Here is a 20896-nt window from a genome sequence, read left to right on the forward strand (position 1 = left end):
ACTAGTATCTCCTGTGACTAGTAAAATTGGTGTACTCCCTCTTTAACAAACACACGCGCACACCTTGAGTATATCTCTATTTTTATTTGTGTATATATACACATATAAAAAATAAGGACATATGTACAATGATAATAAATATCAACATGTTTGTACAAGTGAAATAAGTTACTTAACATATCTTAAAAACAAACAAAAGAACAATAACAGACAAGCAAAAAGGGGGCAAAATGAAATTGGGGTGATAATACAATAATACAAATACTAATGCGAGAGAAGAGCAGAACTTAAAGCCTTGTGTGACTGAAAATATTATGAGCAAACAAATACGAAAGAACTCAAGAAATGCACATATAGTACATTACACATGCATTTTCTTTTCAAGCTTGGGACCTGTGTTTCTTTATCTTTTTAGTTTTTGCAACATGTTATACTAAAAGAAAAGCCCAATTGTACAAGGGAAATACATGAAGACATAACCGAGTACCAGTGTAAAGAGCTAATGTGTTTTAGCTATCTGCTTCGGGGGATTTAATCATTTAAAGTGGAGACACTCTATCACTGATCTGCTTTGAATCAACAGATACTTATTTAGCTTAGAGGGCTGACAAATTAAATAATGGGTAACATTTTGGTACATTGATCAGCCTTTCATATAGTGAGGAGATAAAGAACTGGGTCCAGCAGATCACTACTGACACATAAACAGGAAGCAAACAGAAACTCCATCAGCCTCAAAGCGTTTTTTTTTTTTTTGCGTTTCGCTTGAGGGAAAATTTAACTGCAGATAAAATATGCAGAAAGGTTGCACATCAGCTCAGTGTAGCAAAGTGGACGGACTGCTCAGACTTAAATATTGATCTGGAATCAAATAAAATTAACTGAAGTATTTCGACGAGAACAAGAGCAACTGCAGTCTACTTTGGCTTATCCAAAAGGTGAAGAGGCACAGAAAAAGTAAACACTTTGAAACGCCATGAAATCCTGTACAACCCTTGAACCATAAAATCTGACATATTTTGTCTTTTTTCCCCCCAAAGAGAGCATGAGTTTTCCACAATGTCAGCATCTGTAAAAGTCCAAAAATGAAAATGATGCACTTGTACAAGGGTGATCATGTCAAACATGTACACTCCACTTGCAGAGGATCATGCAACACTAGGATGGAGTGCTGATGGCTGAGTACCTCTTCAACCTTGGGATCATTTTGATATTCTACATCTCTCTCGGCACTCTGTACACAGTGGAGAAAAAAAACATGGTATTTTTGTCCTCCCCTTCCTTCTTGCTGTGCTCCTCTGGTCCCGACAGACACGTCCCAAAAACAAAAGCCACCCCTGATGGACAAAGCACAGAAAGAGGACAAAATAACATAAAGTTAGGAACAGAAAAACATATGTAGTGTTTGCTGTAAGTTTCAGTGAAATTAGATCAGAAAGTAGGTTGTATTTTTTTTTAGGACGGCATTACATCATCGTGGAACACATCACATTTTGGGAAGATTGGCCTTTTGGTGAATTAGATCATTCATTATATGAGGGCAGCCTGTAGGGGAATGTGCAGCAACTGGAAAACTAGTGTGTGGTTATATCTGTTATTTTTGAGTAGGAGATTGGTATCTGAATCTTGCAAGTAGAACATCGTTATAAAACAGTCAATTCAGTCTGACAAAGGTCTTTCTCAGGTCAACTTGTTTTGATCCTTGTCAGATTGAGATGTTTTCTGTTTAATGAAATGTTCTGCTCGCACGCCTCGGGCAGTGTGGGTCCCTTTCTTATCTTTTGCAATAAAAGTAGCTTTTCTGATGCACCTGTCCCTTAAGACTTTTATAAAAGTGAGTACAAGGACAACTTTTGATGAAAAGGAAACTGGTCAAACGGTGCAGAACATACAATACAGACATACAGACAGTCTAACATAATAACTCTATATTATATATATATACACTACTCACAAAACGTTAGAATACTGAAAGTCGAATATCCCTAACTTTTTGTGAGTAGTGTATATATATAATATATATAATAAGGCTACATTAGCCATATTGCCTTTTATCATTTCATTTTATTGCCATTCAGTCTTTTAAGCCAATAGGGAATCTAATGTAATAACACTTCTTTATCTTATTTAACTTTAAGAGTCTTCTAACTGTGGATATGGCTAGTCTGTGGGAGAGGCTCAAGTGAAGTGTAAAACAATAAATTGTAGTTTGACATGGGGGTTATGCGCAGACAATTTCTTGGCCAGGAGCAGTGACTTTGTGGAGCTCTAAACTTGTTTTTACACTGTGTTTTTTTTGTGTACAGATTAAACAAACAAGATATAGCGTGTTATGTAGTCAGCCCTTTGGACAGAGACTGGCTTGTTGTTTTTTTCCTGCCTTTAAAAATGGTACTTCCCAAAATGTTGAATTTTTCTTTTCACTGGTAAACTGAGCAACGGGACGACGGGATAATCCAGATAGATGGACTAAATCATTCTAGACACTACACTGAGCAGCCAGAAAACTGAATTGGGAATCGTTAAAGGTTGGGACATTGCTTAAATCTGTTTGCATGAATTTAATTAAGTGGAGCAATACCTTTCACTGGTTCACGACTGCTTCCCGCCTGGAGCCAGTAGTTTATCAGCACAGCAGCAATCAGTCTGTGTGTCTGTCCAGTCTTCCATCAAAAGTGAGTCTGTCTTCTTGTTGTGTTAGTGTGTTTTACAGTGCTCTTCCTCTGAATAAGTCCACAGTAGCCCCAGGTCAGTCTCTGGGCATCGGTGCGGGGGAGGGGTTTCATGGGGGGGTTTAAGGGTGCGCCACAAACACACTGACGCCCAGAATGGTTGGCATTCAGTGGACCGTGAGTGTGGAAGTGTGTGGGAGAGCTAGTTTCCTTCTTGGCAGTGCAGGTTACCACCCTCACCAAATACATACAATATAAAGCACTTATTGAGACATCCACAGCGGTCACGACAGTGAGGGTTCAGCTACATTCTCCATGCCTAATGTCTTCACGTCAGCTTCAATTTGGAATTAAGTGTGCAGTTATTGTTCCGCTGCTAAGAGCTGAATGCAAATAGTCTTTTTCTTTCTAAAGAGATGAACAAACGTCCAATAGGGCTCAACCAAAACACAAATCTGTTACACTCTGTGACCTAATAAATGCTGTTTGGAGTGCACTTGTAATATATTGGACTTGAAGGTGCATTTGAAGGTCACCGCGCAGGGCTGCGCGGGGAACGGAAGCGCTTGCCCCCACATCGTCATTCACAGAAGGGACCATTAGTCTCTCGATAACTGTTTGAACGCGGCTGTAGTCCGTAAAGACATAGAAAAAGAACAACAAGAAATGTCTTAATTCAAACCAACCATCACAACAAATTAAAGGGGAAGGGATTGAGGACTTTCTCTGGTGTAAATACAACATGGAGGAAAAAAATATAGAAATTGAGCAGAGACAGTCTTGAGAGATTGTCCTTGATTCAAAAACCCCCTTGCGTCTTTTACTCCAATTCACTTCATTTTCCATTTAATTTCCTCTCTCTTTGTCTCTTGCTCTCTCTCTCCTCGCTTGGTCCCATGCAGATCTCCTGCTACAGGGACTTGATTGTCGTCTTGCTTCGAGATTAATTAGTCTTTTTATACCACTCTCGCACTCTTGGCTCACAAATACAAAAAGAGAAGATGCGCTTCCAGTTTTTAAGTGCAGTAAGCTGAACAAGTCTCAAAGGAACAGAAGGACTCAGAATCAGTTCAAAGTTTCCAGTCAGTTAATGTTTGCCGTTCGTCAGCTGGTTTCAGCACAGGGGCTGAAAGCCACACTTGGTCCACTCAACGTAAAAGAAATGTGCCCTTCAGGAAACATGTGACGCCATTTGTTCAATTTCCATGCTTGAGGTGTTCTCTTCTGCTTTCGGCCTTTTTAAATACACAATTTACACAAGTGGCAATTGCACAGTGGAAGAAGAAAAAGCCACAATCATGACTGCATGTTGCCCAGTACACAATAATAATAGGAGTGCATGTTGGCAAACACGGTGTATGAGTGTGTATATCTAACATGCTGTGTGCTATAACTGTCTACAGTGAGCCAAACAGGCATTGGCAGAGCGAGAGAGAGAGAGCACGGGGAATCAACAGCATGTCACTGAAAAAGAGAGAGAGCGCAGGCATCCTCAAAAGGAGGGAGGTAGGTTGGTTGTTTTGTTTTTCCAACTTAGGGAATGGAGACGGAGGAGGACAGGCCTAGACCGACGACTCCTCGGGATTGGCGTCGGGCAGCACACTTCTCTGCTGCAGAGTGCGTCTCAGCTCTTCCTTGAAGGGGCTGGAGTAGTCGTTCCCGCCCATGCCCAGGCCTCCCAGCCCGCCGCCCCCAGCGCCAGCGCCGCTAGCCCTCTCCTCCCCTGCTGTGCTCAGGTTGAGGCGTATGTAGCCGTTGCTACCGGAGCCTCGGATGTTGGTGAGGCTGAGACGACTGGGGGAGTGGATGGGCTGGCCGGGAATGGCGCTGGGTGACGCCGTGCTGCTGACGCTGCTGGGCCCCAGGGCGTGACCAGGAACGATCTTCAGCGAGCCGTCTGAGTAGTAGTAGTTGGCACCCGTCTCCCAGAAGCGGTCCTCGTCGCTGGGCATCTTGCTGGGCACGAAGGTGGGTGGCTCCTTGGGCAGAGTGATGGGGTAGACCAGGGTGCTCTCGAGAGGCTTCATGTCGGCTCCCTTACCCAGTGCCAGCTTCAGCCTCCTGCGCAGGTAAAGAGCTGCGACAAGCAGCAGCAGGCACGCCGCTCCGAGGGTGATGACCAGCACCCAGAAGAGCCCCATGCTGCTGTCTGGAGCCCGGGCCTCCATGAAGACCGGAGCGCTGGCTACAACGGCCACCTGGTAGCGCTCTGTCTGAAACTTGACCCCCTGCTCCTCAGAGTAGCAGATGTAGCGGCCCGCTTGCATCTGGCCCGCTTCAGGGACGACCAGGGCCTTGAGGGTCCGGTCAAAGCGTGGCCCTCCCGCCTCAGGGTCACCTAGCTGGAGCTCACGGTCGTTGAGAACCCAGCAGGGCTGAGCCAGGTTGGAGACCAGCTGGCAAGGCAGCACCATGTCGGAGCCCACCACCACTGTTACGTTCCTCAGACGAGAGTGCTCTGCAACGGAACAGGAGAGGAGTAGGAGGGAGAGGTGGGGGGGAAAGGAAAAGGGAGGAGGGGGTTAAGTATCATCCATAATAATACTCCACAGCAGCCAGCTGTCTTCTACTTAATTCAATGTATTCATCTCCATCTAAATGTATTCACTCAGTCCAGCTCAAGTCTCTTTCCTCGCTGCACTGAAAGTCAGTTCCCACAAGGGGCCACTGCTGAGGCCCCACACTCACCAGGGCTGGGGATGGAGACGGGCTTATCGAACTTGGCTTTTCCTCGGCTGAACCTTTCCAGCATGAGGTCCTGTGACAGGGAAGAGGTGGACCTGCAGGGGAAACGACAGAAGATTAATAATGATCTCTCACCAGAACTGAGAGACAGTAGCAGAGTACTAACAATGGACCCAGTATAACTGCAGTCTGTTGTGTAAGATTAGTGATGAGAAAACAAAGTGACCAAAGTCAGAGCAAAAACAGAATTTTAAGCGAGATAATTACATTTTAACTACTAAAATGTAAATGTACTCACCCCTCATCCTACCAACATATTTAACAGACAAGGACTATTGACGGGGTCCCCTTGAGACCAGTACATATTAACTATGTAATTAATGCTCTTCGAGAAAAACAGTTTTTTATTATTATCCTAGGAAGCTTCCAGTTCATTTTCATCCTGTGTAAAATGAAAATATTTCCTTTAGAATAGGAAAGCTGTGTCTGCTGCATCTGTGTCTGCCTCCTTCAAAATGACCAATATGGTATTTGATCATTTAGGGCCCACGGCAAACATTAACTTAATATACCTAATATTACAAACAGTTCCATCTGTTAAAACTGCATAAGAAGATTTGGATGCTTCAGACTGCAGTCCCTCAGGACTCCAATATAATGTTTTTTTTTAACAAAGCGCTAATTAAAACAGACACAGAAATCAATGGTATGAAGTAATTAGAAATAATCTGATTGACAAAGTCATTAAAAACTGGAATGATGGAATAAAGCACCTGTGACACATGAGAAAAACCTCTGTGGTCTGTGGGTCCCCCAGTCAGTAGGATGAGGCTTAAATAGACAAATACAGTATAGTGGCCTTAAATTACAACATAGTTGTGGTAAATGTTGGCCGTTCTGATACGCAGGAGGTCTCTCTCTAACCAAAGCTTGTCAATATAGTTTTATGGTTTATGTTTGTTTCACAAGGCTGACCCCGAAATCAGCATGCAGTGCAGCAGGATTTTATTCAACAGCTTCAGGGTGAAAGTCTGTAAAACCTGCAATGAAACACACTTCACTGTTCTACAAGGAGCTTCTTTTATCCAGCTAAAAGACTTTAGTATTAGTAATAGTATGGGTGTCAATACAGAGTTTATGGGTGGTTAATATCTAAATACTGTTTCAGAGGCTTTTCCAATATTTGCAGATTTGTTTAAAATATCGATAAAGAACTTGAAAATACCTATTATCAATATTGGTTTATATCTACAATATCATACGAATGTCTGGTTGCACGTAGGTCTCTCACCCGCGGTGGAGGTCGATGCGGACGCAGGCCCGACCCTCGCTGTCCCAAGCACAGTAGGGGTCCCGGGCGAGTAGGCAGTCTGGCTGAGACTGATAGCGGCTGCAGTTGGCCAAGGGCAGCTGGAGAACCTCAGAACGAGAGCCGATGTACAAGTACTTCTGCAGAAAAACGGAGAGATAATAAGAAGAGAGGAAGAGGAAGACAAAGAACAGATCCAGCCATCACCCAGAGACAGAAACCAGAGAGAGATGAAAAACAAGAAGAAAGATAAACAGAGAGAGAGAGGGAGAGAGGGAGAGGGTGAGTGACTCAGTTAGGGGTTAGAGGAGATAATGGGATAATCACTCTCAATTACAATAACATTCACCCCCCCGACCCTCTTCCAATCCAATCTGGGTTGCGCTCTTTTCGCAAAAGCTGTTATAAAAAAGTCTGGTCATGGCTAAGCCAGCATTAATGAGATAAGCAGTGGGCTTAGGGCTGGGAACACCCCGTCAAAACGGCATCGATCGGCGGACATGCCACTGTAGAGCCAAGGGGACGCGGCCAGCGTCAACACATACCCTCAGCTGACAGGGCAGGGAGATTGAGAAAACAACAGGGCCAGAGGTTCCATTCCCCGCTGTGGTGGAGGATTGTAATTACTGCTGTTGTGAAGAGGGTTTTTAGATTCATGAGGCGACACTTGATCTGAAAAAGGGCAGTGTTGATAAAAACATCTGCTGAGTGGCACCGGGCCAATGGCACCGCGCTGATTGTTATTGTGCGTTGTCAGTGGATCCGTGATTGTTAGTGTCTCGCATGAACAATTGGTGCACGAGCTAGTCAAGCTAATGGGACCCCAGAACTACACTTTGCGAGGGATATGATCAGTTGAAGCACAGAGACACAGTCGGGGAGGAGATTACCAAAACAACAAAACCTTTTCCCCTGAGAGACCATTAGGATTTGTCATCTCTCAAAAAGATAGACAATAATACATTTGGAGTCTGTTGCCATTATATACACATGCTTGTGCTTCAACATACTGATTGGGAGCGGATGGAGGCTCAAACTGTTCTTCTTGAAAGCTCCTCTGCCTCAATTTGCGGTATTGACTCTGGTCCGTTAACTTGTTCTTAACAAAAATGTATCCAGACTGCAAAGCCGGCACAAGACGAGACACGACAACACTCCTTTTAGAACCAAACGCAAGTCATGTATCTTGAAGGGGTATCGTGCTGATTTAAACTCCAGCATTTTTTCACTCCACAGGTGGGAAAATAAGCAGGATTTGAACTTCTCTCTCAAGTTCACTTTGTTCCCATCTTTACAAAACTGTCTGTCACTTTTTGCGTGAAAAAAGTGCAACACCATGAATGCCCTTATTTACATGATCTACCAGTGATGACCAGCTAATCCTGGTGACATCATCATCATATGTCATTTATCAAAGACTGTACAAAATAGATGGACATAAGTTCGGGGCCTGAAATTTGAAAAACCTTTCAAATCTTTTAAGGGGTATTGTGCTCGTATAGTGAGTTTATGGTCTCAGACCCCAGGTTCAAGACAGCATGATGTTCATTTTGTAAATTATGGTTTAACTTAGAATAAACTAGAGGATGCTGTGCTTTAAGGCGGGACAACCTTGTGACTAACCAATCAGAGGCAGGGCATGCCTTAGCTTAACCAATGAGCGTAGATAGCGACAGCAGTAAAAACCATGATGGTCATTTTGAAAATCCACAAACAAATGGGTGACATCACGTTGGCTATATCCGCTTCTTTCGCTTGGTCAATGGGGGACAAAGCTCCACCAGAGCCACAGAGCCCCTGGGATTAATGTGAATGTGTGGTACAGGTGGTAAATTGCTGCAAAAAACAAATTCCTCTGAACAACTGAGAGACCGCTTCTGCCATTTTCCTTACCTTGGAGTGGGAGATGGTCAGGCTGTCCACTGGCTGGACTGTCTCAAACAGCTGGATCTCCTCTATGACGTGGGCTTCGGAGCCCAGGATCACCACCCTCTGCAGCCAGCCCTCCGCTGCAACACACAGGGGAGGAAGAGGACTCAGCTCACTTAACTTCTGTTCTGTTCAGTCAAACTTTGAATTCAAATTCATTTCAATGCAATACACTTTCTATATCCCCCTCTGGGCATTTTTCATGGGATGCGTGAAAACATACAATTTCAAACAGATAGCTTTGGCACTTGGCACTTGAGTCTGGATACAAAATACCCAATAAACACACAGCTTTGACAGGAGGGCAGCTCATTTAAAAGTCATTAGTATAATATTAAAAATATTCACACACACACACACACACACACACACACACACCGGTGACAGCACACTAGTTCATTTGAATTATAAAGATGTGATATCATACATTTACACATACACCTGTGACTGCATACCAGTCAATTTAAATATTAATGATCTGTAAACAAACACCTGGGACTGCACAGTATTTTACTTAAATATTAATGATATACTAATACATTCACAGACACACACCTGCAACTGCATACATGCTTCTTTAATTATTAATGCACAGATATTATAATATACATCACACTCCTTTGATGCCCAAACTATTGATTTAAATATTAATACGCAAGCTGAGAATCTGCATTCCTGACCTGCATCCAGCTCAGCAAGAAGCAATCTAAAGGTGAACTTTAAGGAGTCTAGGTGCTGTTCCTGGACTTTTAAGGCCTTGGGTAAAGGGAATATTATCAGAGACATTTTAAGACTTTTTTCAAGTGTGGTGTGTGTGGGGCGCTGATGCTGGAGGAGGAGGAAGAGGAGATGCTGCATTCCTTTCATGTAGGGCATTGTGACGAGTTCAGATCCCCTGTGATGAAAGGCGTTTCAGGCACAGCTGGTGGGGTGACCTTGATGTGTGTGTGTGTGTGTGTGTGTGTGTGTGTGTGTGTATCTGTGGATGGAATAGTGTTACGTGCTGACATGTGGTTTCTTGTGTGTTCCTCTTGATTAAGAGACTGTCACAGATAATATGAAAACCTAACCAACGGGAGGCTTGAGAGAAGGAAATACATGTACACACTCACACACACACGCAGACATAGCAAGAAGTAGGCATATCATCACACTCGCCTCTCGCGGCGTCAGGCACCAGTGTCGGCTAATCCCTCAATCCTGTAGCCTGTTTTTTTTTTCTGAAAAACAGTCTCGACAAGACTTCCCTCTCTCTCTTTTCACATCAGCTGTTGCTATGCTGCAGCTAATAGCTAATCAAGCCCGCAGCCCAATTGGCACTATGAACGCACGTCTGCCAGGGGCCCTGTTGAGTTTGTGCTGTGAAGCACGACAAGCGGGGATGACTGCTCTTGGCTTGGCTCAGGGAGTGTGAGTGTGTGTATCTGTGGGTGTGTGTGTGTGTTTATCAATTTGTGAATGTGTTATCCGTGTGTGTGCCCACGTGTGTGTTGGTGTGTCCAATGTGTGTGTCCGGGCTGGCCTCCCTGCTTACCAGGAGAGAAGCCTTGAGTCCGCTGTTGTCACACTGTCAGTTGCCACAGTCACTCTGCCGCTGCAGTGATCTGAATGGCAACTAGTTGGGTCTCTCTTCATTCATGGAATAGGCTGCATTCAGATTCACATTCCCTGGAATCCACTGTCAGATCTGTGTTATTCAAGATTAAGGCTCTGGGACGGCCGTCCGACTTCAGATCCGTGCCAACACAGGACACCTGCATATGGGCCCGATGGCTACGGACTGGAGATATTAATTAAGTTGCGCGCACATAGACGCTTCCTTTGATGCATGACGATGGATGTCAGCATGCAAATGGAATCCTTAATTGAAACCCAGCTGAAGTCTGGCCAGATGGCATGTTGTTTTGTACCACCATGCCTAATGCCAGTACCTGTCCCTGTCTGCCGCCACGGCCTGTAAGCTCACATCTCTTCAACAAATTCGGTGTGCAACTCCCCTCAACACATACACAGACATAAACACACACTCTTCTCCAGAGGGGGAATAGGGGAATATGAGGAAAGACTGTGCACCTACTACCTGCTGCCACATCTAGAGAGCAGCACACAGGCAGACAGAAGATGGGGAAAATAACAGGAACACCACATACTGTGTAATGCAAAAATACTAGCTTTAGCCTGGACCTGCGAGGGTTAATTTATAGATGCAAATACTATATCATAAAGGTGATAATTTAACACAGTTGTCTTTTCTATGTGCTGACTCATGTAGAAATTTGCCAACACTGTAAAAATAGTAACAGTATAATCTGAGATGTCGAATGGCTGTTGCAGCTTAAGCTGGAGTGTTTGCTGCAACCATTAAATTTCAATTTCAAGTTAAAGACCTGTGGGCAGTCTGTCAGTTTGTATGTAAGCAATGAAAATAGTGAAACTAATATTTGAAGTATGAGCTCTGAAAGCAGTTAAACCGTCATTTGAAATTCGATAATGAAAACAATGGAATTTTCTTATGAGGCCGAAACACCAGAGAGAACTGAAGCATGTTCACGGTAAATAGTTGAAGTGTCAGTTGGCTTATTTGAGCTGTCAGTAAGAAAGTAAAAAATTCTTCAAGCGTTTTTTTTTGCAAGTGCAGAGACTGAAAGCAGTTAAAATGTCATTTGAAGTGTATAAAATAAAAGCAATTAAACTGTTTCTTACAAAGTAAAAGTGAAATGCCCAAATAAGCTGAAGCACCAGAGGCCTGGCTGAAGTGTCAGAAGGTTCAAGAGCTGACGTGCATGGACGCATCACTCCATGTCTGAAAGTTTTGTCCACATGTAATTTGTACCTGTGCCGATGAAGAGCATGTTGTACGCCCGCTGGTCCAGGGCGCTAACTCGATCCACCGCCAGCCTCGTGAAGTTGACACCCTTGGTGAGCAGCAGGGGGCGAGCCAGAGCCTTGTCCTCCATCAGTGGGTGCTTCTTGGCAAAGTTGAGCGTGGCGTCAGGCAGCTGCAGAGAGCTGTTGAAGCCGTTCTCCCTGTCTGAGTTAGTTATACACTGCAGCACAGATGGAGGACGGAGATACACAGGTGGGAAACGGATGGGGGAATGGGAAAAGGGAAGGTGGAGAGGATGAAGGGAAGAGTGAGAGGGCCAAGAAGGAGAAAGAGAAAGAGGAGGGAACTTCTTAGCTGCAGCTGGTACAGGTTGGTTGCTTTGAGACGACTGCTCTCCCTCCCTCTCTCCCTCCCTCTCTCCCTCCCTCTCTCCCTCTCTCCCTTCCCTTCTCCATCACACCACTTCTTCTGCTTCCTTTGGGCCTGGATCATTATGTTCTTAGCTTTTCCTGTTGTGCCAACTTTTTCTCTTTTCCACTTCTATCGCTACAGTACCCCAAGCCACCCTTTTCTACTTCCCTCCCGCCTTCTTTCATTATCCCTCCTTTGCCCACTCATCTCTTTTTTCCGATTCAATAGTTCACAAAACAGATGCACAAACCCCTGCATTTCAGAATAATACTCTGTTTTATTCTAAAATGCAGGGGTTGTCTGGAAATATTTGCATTTACCAAACATCATAAATCATGTGCAGTAGTACAGGGCTCCCACTTTCTTACCGATCCAGGTCGTGGAACAGGGACCGCACCGGTGTAGCGTCCCCACCTTTGGGATGCTTCCCTGTACTCTTTGTAGGATCCTTCAAACACCTTCTTCACATCTCCGATCTGGTACTGGCACACCGCTGAAACGTCCACGTCACCCCTGAGACACGGCGGCAGGACGGGGGAATTAGTGATGTGTGTCAGTGCAAATCGACAGATGGATTACCTGTCACCCACTTATGGAAAATGCTACTTTTCAGCAACAAGCACAAGAAAATCCAGCCTGACATGCAAGAATTTGAGATATACTAAACAGAAGGGAATAGAGAAAAATATTCGAATTAAAAATAAACACGTTCACAGTAGGCAAACACTGGCGTGGTGAGCAGATGTGCTTTTACAACATCTTCAGTAATCAGTGTGTAGTAAATACCTACAGTAAATATTAAGGTACAGCCTACACCGTCCTTTATTGAGTGAGCTGGAATGATTAGACGTGTTAACACATCTCCACTCTTTCTATGGTGAAGCAAACTGACGAACAAATTGAGGTACATGACATGTAATAAATTTCCTTGATAGGCCACTGAAATCAATCAGTTGGTGCTGTGACTCGGGAAATGCATTTCATTTAATGGTAAAGTCGGGGGTGTGGGATCTTAATTTTTTTTCCCAACACAATTTTGGACCTCAAGCGAGTCTGAAATTGGGCATTGATGTATAACCCAGACACATTAAATCATACTTGTACGCCTCATCTCACCAGTATACTTGATTTGCTCAATCACTAGAATGAAACATTTTTTTTTAATTTGGCTCTCAAATTGAGTCACTAATTTTTCTAACAGAGCCATATTAGTTATGAACAAGCCAAACGTTGATACATGACAAATACGCTCCTGAGCGGTTCTTAAGCAGGACGACATTCACTCAGTGAGTAGCAAAGTCCCAAATTTACAGACTTATTACAGTTATTTGTTGGAATATTCATCAATGAACACATCTCCAAATTTAGCTTGAAATGGAGTGTGCACTTCTGCTGTAAATGGGAAAGAAGAGGCTGTGTCCATTGATTGGCTCTGGAACAGTGCTGTTAATGCGCAGCAGTGCCACGGGTTTGAAAAGGTGAACGTCAAAACCAAAAGGACAGCGCTGATGTCTTAGCGAGTTAAAAAGCTAGCCTATTCAGCCAGATTATGGCTTGAACTCCAAGTCATCATTTCCATAATGTCCAATTATCTTAATGTTATCTCTATCAAAGCCACAGGGCTTTGAGGAATCCCCAGTGAGTCACACGGAGAAAAGGGATTAGGCTTTTTCTTGCGGGAGCAGTAGGAAGTTCGAAAGAAGAAACAAAGCTTGAAGTTCAAAGCTGCTCCACTTTGAGATATGATATCTTATGGAGAAATACAAAAGACTCTCATCAAAGGGCAGCACCCAGAGATGGAGAAAGTCTCCAACTTTCCTCCCAAAGAAAACCTCCTGCCCCCCTTCCCATTTCTTTGTTGATAAGTAACTCATTAACACATTACAGTAATGTAGTGGTCCAATAAATGCCAATTTTTATTGCACTAATAACACCACAATCGCTGATCAAAGCTGACTTATTATAGTCAACACCCTTCTAATTACCCGACTGTGGTTGAAAAAACCTTCTCTCTGGAGTTACTTCAGAAGAAAAGCATCAGAAAAGTTTATTCTATCCTAAATTTTTATCAAGCTCAAAACTAAGAGCCAAGAACAGTGGACATCAGCGGAGAGATATTGTTTCCCCTGATCAGCCTCCCAAATGTTCAAGAGACGTAAGTTACCGTGGACCTAAAGTAATCAACAGAATGGTTGAATGTGTGCTCCCAGGAAGAATAAAGTAGTTGGGTCACGATTCTCAAGATTGGAAGATGTGACAAGTGATGAGAAATATCAAGAATTTGATTCAACCATTGGCTCAAATGCTTTAATTGCTTGTCAATTGATATCTGTGATGGAACGTCTTCTTATGGAAAGTAGCAGAGGTCCTGATTTTATCAGACTGCTTGCATTTAGCAAATGTGTTCATTATCATCTGAGACAACATCAAGTCTACGTGACATTAAATCACTAATAAAACCAATAAAACATATTCGAGCACACTTAAGTTGCATCCACTTTAAATAACTCGCATCACTGTCAGTTACTGGCCTGTTATATTAAAGGCCCAATTAGAGAGTAAACACCTAATCACATAAAGTACATAATTAGGATGCATCATATCAGAGAGACTGGCTGACCTGTGATTTTAATAAAACCTGAGTATCTGACATGTTGGCAAAGTGATGTAGTCTCTCGCCCAGACAGCAGATGGTACATCCAGTAATTAACCGGCATTTATCTGAGGAGGGTCCTGAAATTGAGCTCTGCCTACACTCGCCGCTACATGTCTGTGACAGCGCTCGCTCGGACTCACCACTGGGCGTGGAAGATGCCGTAGAAGGTGGTCCCCCGCCAGTCCTGGCCGGGCAGTGTGAACACAGCCCTCAGGTTGTTGAAGGAGACGTGGCGCTCGGGGAGGGAGCACTCCAGCCGGGCTTTCTGGAAGGTGGTCCACTTCTTCTGCAGAGTCCTGGTACCACCCAGATCCCCCTGAGAGAGGACACGTCAGGTCTCATCAGTGGCTGATGGTGTTATACATTGTGCAGATCTTGACTCTAGAAGGCTGTTTTCACATTCATCTGTTTCTTCGGAGATCGTGCACTCTGCTGCGTCACTGTCGCATGATGCATGATGCAAGTCTTGTTTTTCTCAGCCTGCAGTGCTTTAACTTCTCAGCTTATTGCAGTGATGTAGAGATGTACCACAGGGTGTGGCCTGTACAATGTGACATCACTATTGGCTATGGCTACACAGCACACTTCCTGACCACAGCGGTGTGGTGTCAGAGGGGCAACAGAGGGCAGTGAAACTCCACTTTCCACCTGGTGTCCACTTACTCTTTAAGCTAGCAGCACTCTGCTCCCGTTCTTGCTCTATTTTAGCCGTGTCTGCTTACTTCATTAACCTCACCTTCACCTCTTCACATCCACCTCTCTGTACATGCTCCATATCGACATAATTATCAACTTATTCCGCATGTATGGTTTAACTGTTGCCATGATGGAAAAGCCTCTTAAGGAGCCTTTAGACCCCGCAGGATAAAGATGATAATAATATTCAACAACACAATAAACATTGCATTAAATACAATGATGAGCGGTCCCCTTATACAAGTGTTCTGTGGGCGCAAGAGAGGACTGTCAGCCAGATACATCTCGTTCCTATTATCCTCAGTGATTGCAGAAGCTGTAAAAAAGGAATTAAAGATGCAAATGATCATATTACTGCAGTGAGATATAGACATTGTGCTTCTGCTGCAATAGCAATATCAGGAGGATGCACTGAATTATTCACTGCTCTAGCACGCATCATGTGTGAGCATCTGTTTCTAATTTCATTCAAAGAGCTTTATTGTTCATCGCAGCACAGACATTAAAGGGAACTTTCCATAAAACAGTGGATGTGTTGTACACTTAATTACACAAATCTCCCCAGACTGTTAACAACCTGTCTGCATTTTTCCTCAGTTTAAATGTTACTGAGATGATGTGGGTGTGTAATTGTAACCTGACCCTAAACCTTGTGCTAGTTTAAAGGTCAGTGAAATCAAAACGACCTCAAAATCCAAAAGAGCTGCGGTCTAAACCTCTCCGAGTGACTCTCCTCACAAGACCCACCCCTGACGTCTTGCCATAATCGCTGTGGTATATCAAACTAATCACTTATCCTAATGAGGCCATTAATTAAGCAAATTAACACATTAATTACCAAATAGCTCTATGTAAATGTGATTTTCTTCACATAACACATTGTTAGTAAAGTGGCGTCGGGCTGCATGTCAGCTGCTCTTGTTGTGAGCAAAACTGAAGCACAGGACGGATGAATAGTCGCAGCAGTTTGCATCACTTGCATTCAAAGCCGACCTAAAGCAGAGCAAGGCTGGTCAGCGTTTGATTTATCAGCTTTGCAGGTATGAATATTTATTTGACATATATAGCCGTAAAACAGCTCCACTGCTTTCCTTCTTATATGGCCATCGCTTGTTGGAATCTGTAAGCCCTAAACTGTTAGCAACTGCCATCTCACATTATTATGTGCTCAGAAACAGCTGTCAAAACAGCTGGAGGAAGAGGGAAATGGCTGATTTCAAGCCCAGCACGCATATAACTACGATTTTGCAGTCAAAACTTGTTGTGGGCTTACAAATCTGTCCCTGCGCACTCTTCAATCGTCACTTGCAGATTGATCACTGTTTGAATCGGCGTGTGCTTTTCTCGAGCATCTCTCATGGGGAAACGTCCACGCCCCGCACCACACACGGAGAGATAATAAGGTTTTAGGAGATTCCCCGCTGAATCCGTTCTGATCAGATTTGATTATCAGTTGAAGCATTACCTTGCAGACGCGGGCCACCCTGGCCACAGTGAGCTCGGTGTCACAGTCCATCTCCAGCGCCCGCTCACTGAAGAAGAAATAGATCTTGTCGTCGTCCCCCTCTTTACTGCCGCTGCTCTCCCTCACCAGGGCTGAGCCCACAAAGTCCGGCTCTGCACACACACACACACACACACACACACACACACAGACACAGAAAGTATATTTACACACCATAGTAAAGACATACATCACAACAGAACAAATAGACATCTTCAGCCTGTGGGTGCATTTGGCCCCCTCAACCCCTCCCCACACACACACACACACACACACACACACACACACACACAGAAGCTTGACACCTCCATCTCTTTCCCTGCCGCCCCTTCTCAGCTCCCTGCCTATTTTCTATCATCACTCTCTCCTTCACCTCATCTCTCCTCCAGTCATTTCTCGCTCCCCGTCTCTCCAGTGGTCCCTATTAGCAATCCATTTTCCATTTTGTGTTTCACACTTCCTCCCGTCCTTCCCACCTTTCTCAGATTCTCTCCATAACCAGTCCTCATTAGGTTGTGAATGATGAGTGTTTCTTTTTAATAGGCAGATACATAATTTTTTTCCTCTCGGGCTGCTGGGGATTTCAAATTCAACCATTTTTATGCAAAAGTTTTTTTTTTTTTTTTTAAATCACAAGGAGAGTATGTTTCTTCAGATAGACAGTTAAATAGAACTTCAGAAGCAATATTTTATCATGCATCATGGGACACTACAACTCTCCACTGAAACCCAGGCCAATTACATGCTTTTAGGCTGGTCAGAGGCTGCTAAATTAAGGTGAGGCTGGCTTCATTGGTCCAGTTTTTCATAAGAGTTCGGTATCAGCATGAATAATAAACGGACACAGTGGTCCAGATCTCAGCCTCATCTGTATGCTCCTCCTCTCCTTCCCCTCCATTCTCCATTCCCCTCACCTCTCCCTCTATCTTTTCATCGCCAATCCCAATGTCTGTTCTTTCATCACCCATTTTCTTGCTGTGTGACTTCATCCTCTTCTCTCCCACACCCGCCCACCCCCCCACTAAAAGATAACGATCCTTCGCTGTAGTCGAGTCCCGGGCTTCATTTCCTGCATCTCATTTCTCTTTCTCTAGTCCTTTTTATTTGTGTTGCTCAGTTAAAATAACTGGTGCTATCAACTTCTTTTATGATTTATTTTAATTGAACACACACTTCAACCTTCAACCTGAACTTTCATTTTCTCCTGAATATAATTTCAGGATACAAGTTGACAGATACTACACAGATTTAAAAAGTAAGGAATGCATTGATTATTGTTTATTGATTATTGTTTATCTGCTTTAATGCCTGGCAACTAGCTTACTACGCCCTACAGTAGTAATCTAGCAGCACACTCATGACTACTAGCTAGTGCACACAGTGTAGCTAGCAGTAAGGAGCAAATCATTACCTATCTAAAGACTTAAATTGACCAAATTCATCAGTTATTTCTTCTTCTCTTTTGCTTAAATGAAATATATAGTTTGAAAATACAAAGCAAAGGCAGAAATTAAATTCAACTTTTGTGACGCTTGTCCAAGTATGTCTCTCTGTAGTAAGCATCCTATTAACAAGGTTATTTCAGAAGTGATTTTTTAAAATTCAATAATAGAACATTGCTGCTCCTTATTTCAAAACGACCAATTCCTCAACAAACACATATCTGTAATTTGATTTTTTTGGCAAAGAACTCCTCAAATACAAAAATTATTGACGAGACTTGTAAGAAATGAAAAATTAAATTCTTTTTTAAATTCTTTGCAGTTCCTCCCTCCTTTTCTTCCCTTCCCGACTCCCACTTGCAGTTGGCAGGTTTACCCCTGCTTTCTCTTTGCCTTTCTCATGTCCTCTTTATCTCTCACCATTGAGCCAGGCAGGCAAGTATTCGCTCTTCATGCTGTAGTGCTGTTGGCCCAGGTTCCTCAGAATGACTGGCTCCGTACCCAGGAAGTTGTTGAGCGTTGCTGAATACAGCTCCTTATCTGTGGCAACAAAATGCAAGCTTTAGTTTAATTCTGTTCTTCAGCCACAATAGTACAGGCTCACAATGAGAGAGGGTCAGTGGTTCAGCGGGGAGGCACAAAAACAGAGAACAGAATGGGCGCCTATGGGTTCAGTGAAGCTGTCAAGTCAAGGCAACATGCAAACTTAAATTGGTCTCCTGGACTCTTGGTGCAATTGTGTGGCTGCAAAACAGATGGGAAATGCTGCAGGAGAGGTTTGTGGAGAATTGATGGACATTTTATGCTTCTGTTTGAGCTGTAAAAACATGCTGCTGTTCACTTTAATACAAAGAGCGCTGAGATGGAACAACAGGCACCGCAGTGTTTGCTGCTGATGTGCAGTGCAAAATGTCAATGGCTAATCAGGCATTTTTAGTGTCAGATGATCCTCAGATGATTATTATACCTCTTTAGAATCACTCAGTACTTTAAAACTGATTTTTTTTCTCTAAGTTGGGGTTGTCTGTATATAGACTGCATGAACACATGCATGCATATACATAAAGCAAAAGCACAATGTGTGCTCACACTAAAAGACTCACACTTTTACTCACCCACTATCAGGCCAGTATGTCCCTTGGCAGGGTCATATGGGCATTTACCCTTCCCATCCTCCAGGGCAGTGTTGAGGGTAAAATAATCTGCGTTCTGCAAGCACACACACACACACACACACACACACACACACACACACACACACACACACACACACACACAATGAGGAACACAGATTGTCCGTCGTCAGTGTTTATTATGACCAACATGACACAGCTGCAAGCTCTGTCTGTCCATTACAAGGACCACAGCATCACCCCTCGCCATGTTGTCCTATCGCATCAGTGTCACATACATGCACAAGGACACACACACACACACACACAGAGTACTATTCACACATTCAGCTAACCCTGCGTGACAAATATTTTCCCATTGCATTTATTTTTGTTTTGTCACACTGTGGTCTTAGCCTGAGGTCAGATGGCAGACATCCCAAGTTGACACCTGTCAGCACTGGCGCGCAATAACTCACTATCTAGGAAAACACACACACTCACACTCACACACACACACACACACACACACACACACACACACATACGCATACTTACCACGTAGGTGCATTTGGGCTGGAAGGCGTAGGTGCCACAGGTGTAGAGGTGAGTGTTGTTGTAGCTCTGCAGGAAACGGATGTAGTTGAAGCACTCGGTCTGTGAAGGAGAGAGGGGGGAATTGTTAGAACGCTGTTGTCTTTCTTAAAGGGGCAATCAGTGCTGTTTTGTCCTCTGTCGAGGTGAAGCCTATTTCACCATGAAGACCTTCAGTATGCTCATGCACCCTCTGAGATTCAGTTTTACTCTAATGCTTCAGTGTGACTTCTTTAAAATCCCCATTCACCTGAAATGACTCAGTAACCTTGAAACTTGCTCATGCTTGCTGATAATTTCCTTTTTAAAAAAATGTGTGAAATCATTTGGCCATTAAGCGATTGAAAAGACCTTTTTTTAGGAGCATACAAAAACCTGAAAACACTGAAGTTAGACAGCCTTCAATAGTGACACTATAGCTTTAGGTGCTTTGTGTGTGATGTCAGTCAGTTGAAACAACACTATTCAAGAGGTCAGTGTCATATAGAGGACATCACTTAATAGGTGATGCAACCACATGATCTCAGTTCTGCCTTTAAACTGAACAAAAAAAAAGCGACAGATTGATTCCATTCAAAGGATCTGTGTGTAATTAGCAGTTTAATATATGCAGTGTTTTACAGGAGGTGGCCTTTAATGTTTGCACTGTGATGAACAATAAAGCTCTTAGATTAGAACTGGAGACAGATGCTCACATATGATGCTGGAAGACTGAATAATTTGGTGCATCCGGTTGATGTTGCCATTGCAGTAGAAAAACAATATCTGTATAATACAGCTGTAATAAGAACAATATCTTTTTTTGTTTTTATTATGCATTTTTACTGCTCCTGCAATGAGCGAGGATAATCAGGATGAGTTGCGTCTGGCAGCCCAGACTACAACGTTACATAAAAAGACTAATCATTAAATATAACGACTGACAGTGCAAACACCATATGGTTATTCTAGCATAGTACGCAAATTCCTTTCATATACATATATAACCATATGTTAGCCATCACAGCTATTTTAGGCACTGAACTAAAGTAGCTGAGCAGAAAACACTTACTTTTGCTG

The 20896-nt window shown here is 43.5% G+C and overlaps 1 protein-coding gene across 1 annotated transcript in view; it reads right to left on the minus strand.

The window, feature by feature from the left end:
• Positions 1 to 3258: 3258 nt before the first annotated feature.
• The window catches only part of sema4c (sema domain, immunoglobulin domain (Ig), transmembrane domain (TM) and short cytoplasmic domain, (semaphorin) 4C), a 39707-nt gene continuing 22069 nt past the window's right edge, over positions 3259 to 20896 (minus strand). Inside the window, exons 4-14 of the mRNA XM_070833794.1 lie at positions 19802 to 19900; positions 19247 to 19340; positions 18552 to 18671; positions 16651 to 16802; positions 14630 to 14805; positions 12202 to 12346; positions 11429 to 11642; positions 8560 to 8675; positions 6649 to 6806; positions 5361 to 5452; positions 3259 to 5130 (exon numbers count right to left, since the gene is read on the minus strand). Of these exons, the coding sequence (XP_070689895.1) occupies positions 4235 to 5130; positions 5361 to 5452; positions 6649 to 6806; positions 8560 to 8675; positions 11429 to 11642; positions 12202 to 12346; positions 14630 to 14805; positions 16651 to 16802; positions 18552 to 18671; positions 19247 to 19340; positions 19802 to 19900 (2262 nt within the window). The 3' untranslated portion in view covers positions 3259 to 4234. The remainder of the gene's footprint in view (positions 5131 to 5360; positions 5453 to 6648; positions 6807 to 8559; positions 8676 to 11428; positions 11643 to 12201; positions 12347 to 14629; positions 14806 to 16650; positions 16803 to 18551; positions 18672 to 19246; positions 19341 to 19801; positions 19901 to 20896) is intronic.

This window comes from Pempheris klunzingeri, chromosome 7, assembly GCF_042242105.1.
Source record: "Pempheris klunzingeri isolate RE-2024b chromosome 7, fPemKlu1.hap1, whole genome shotgun sequence".
Classification (NCBI taxonomy): domain Eukaryota; kingdom Metazoa; phylum Chordata; class Actinopteri; order Acropomatiformes; family Pempheridae; genus Pempheris; species Pempheris klunzingeri.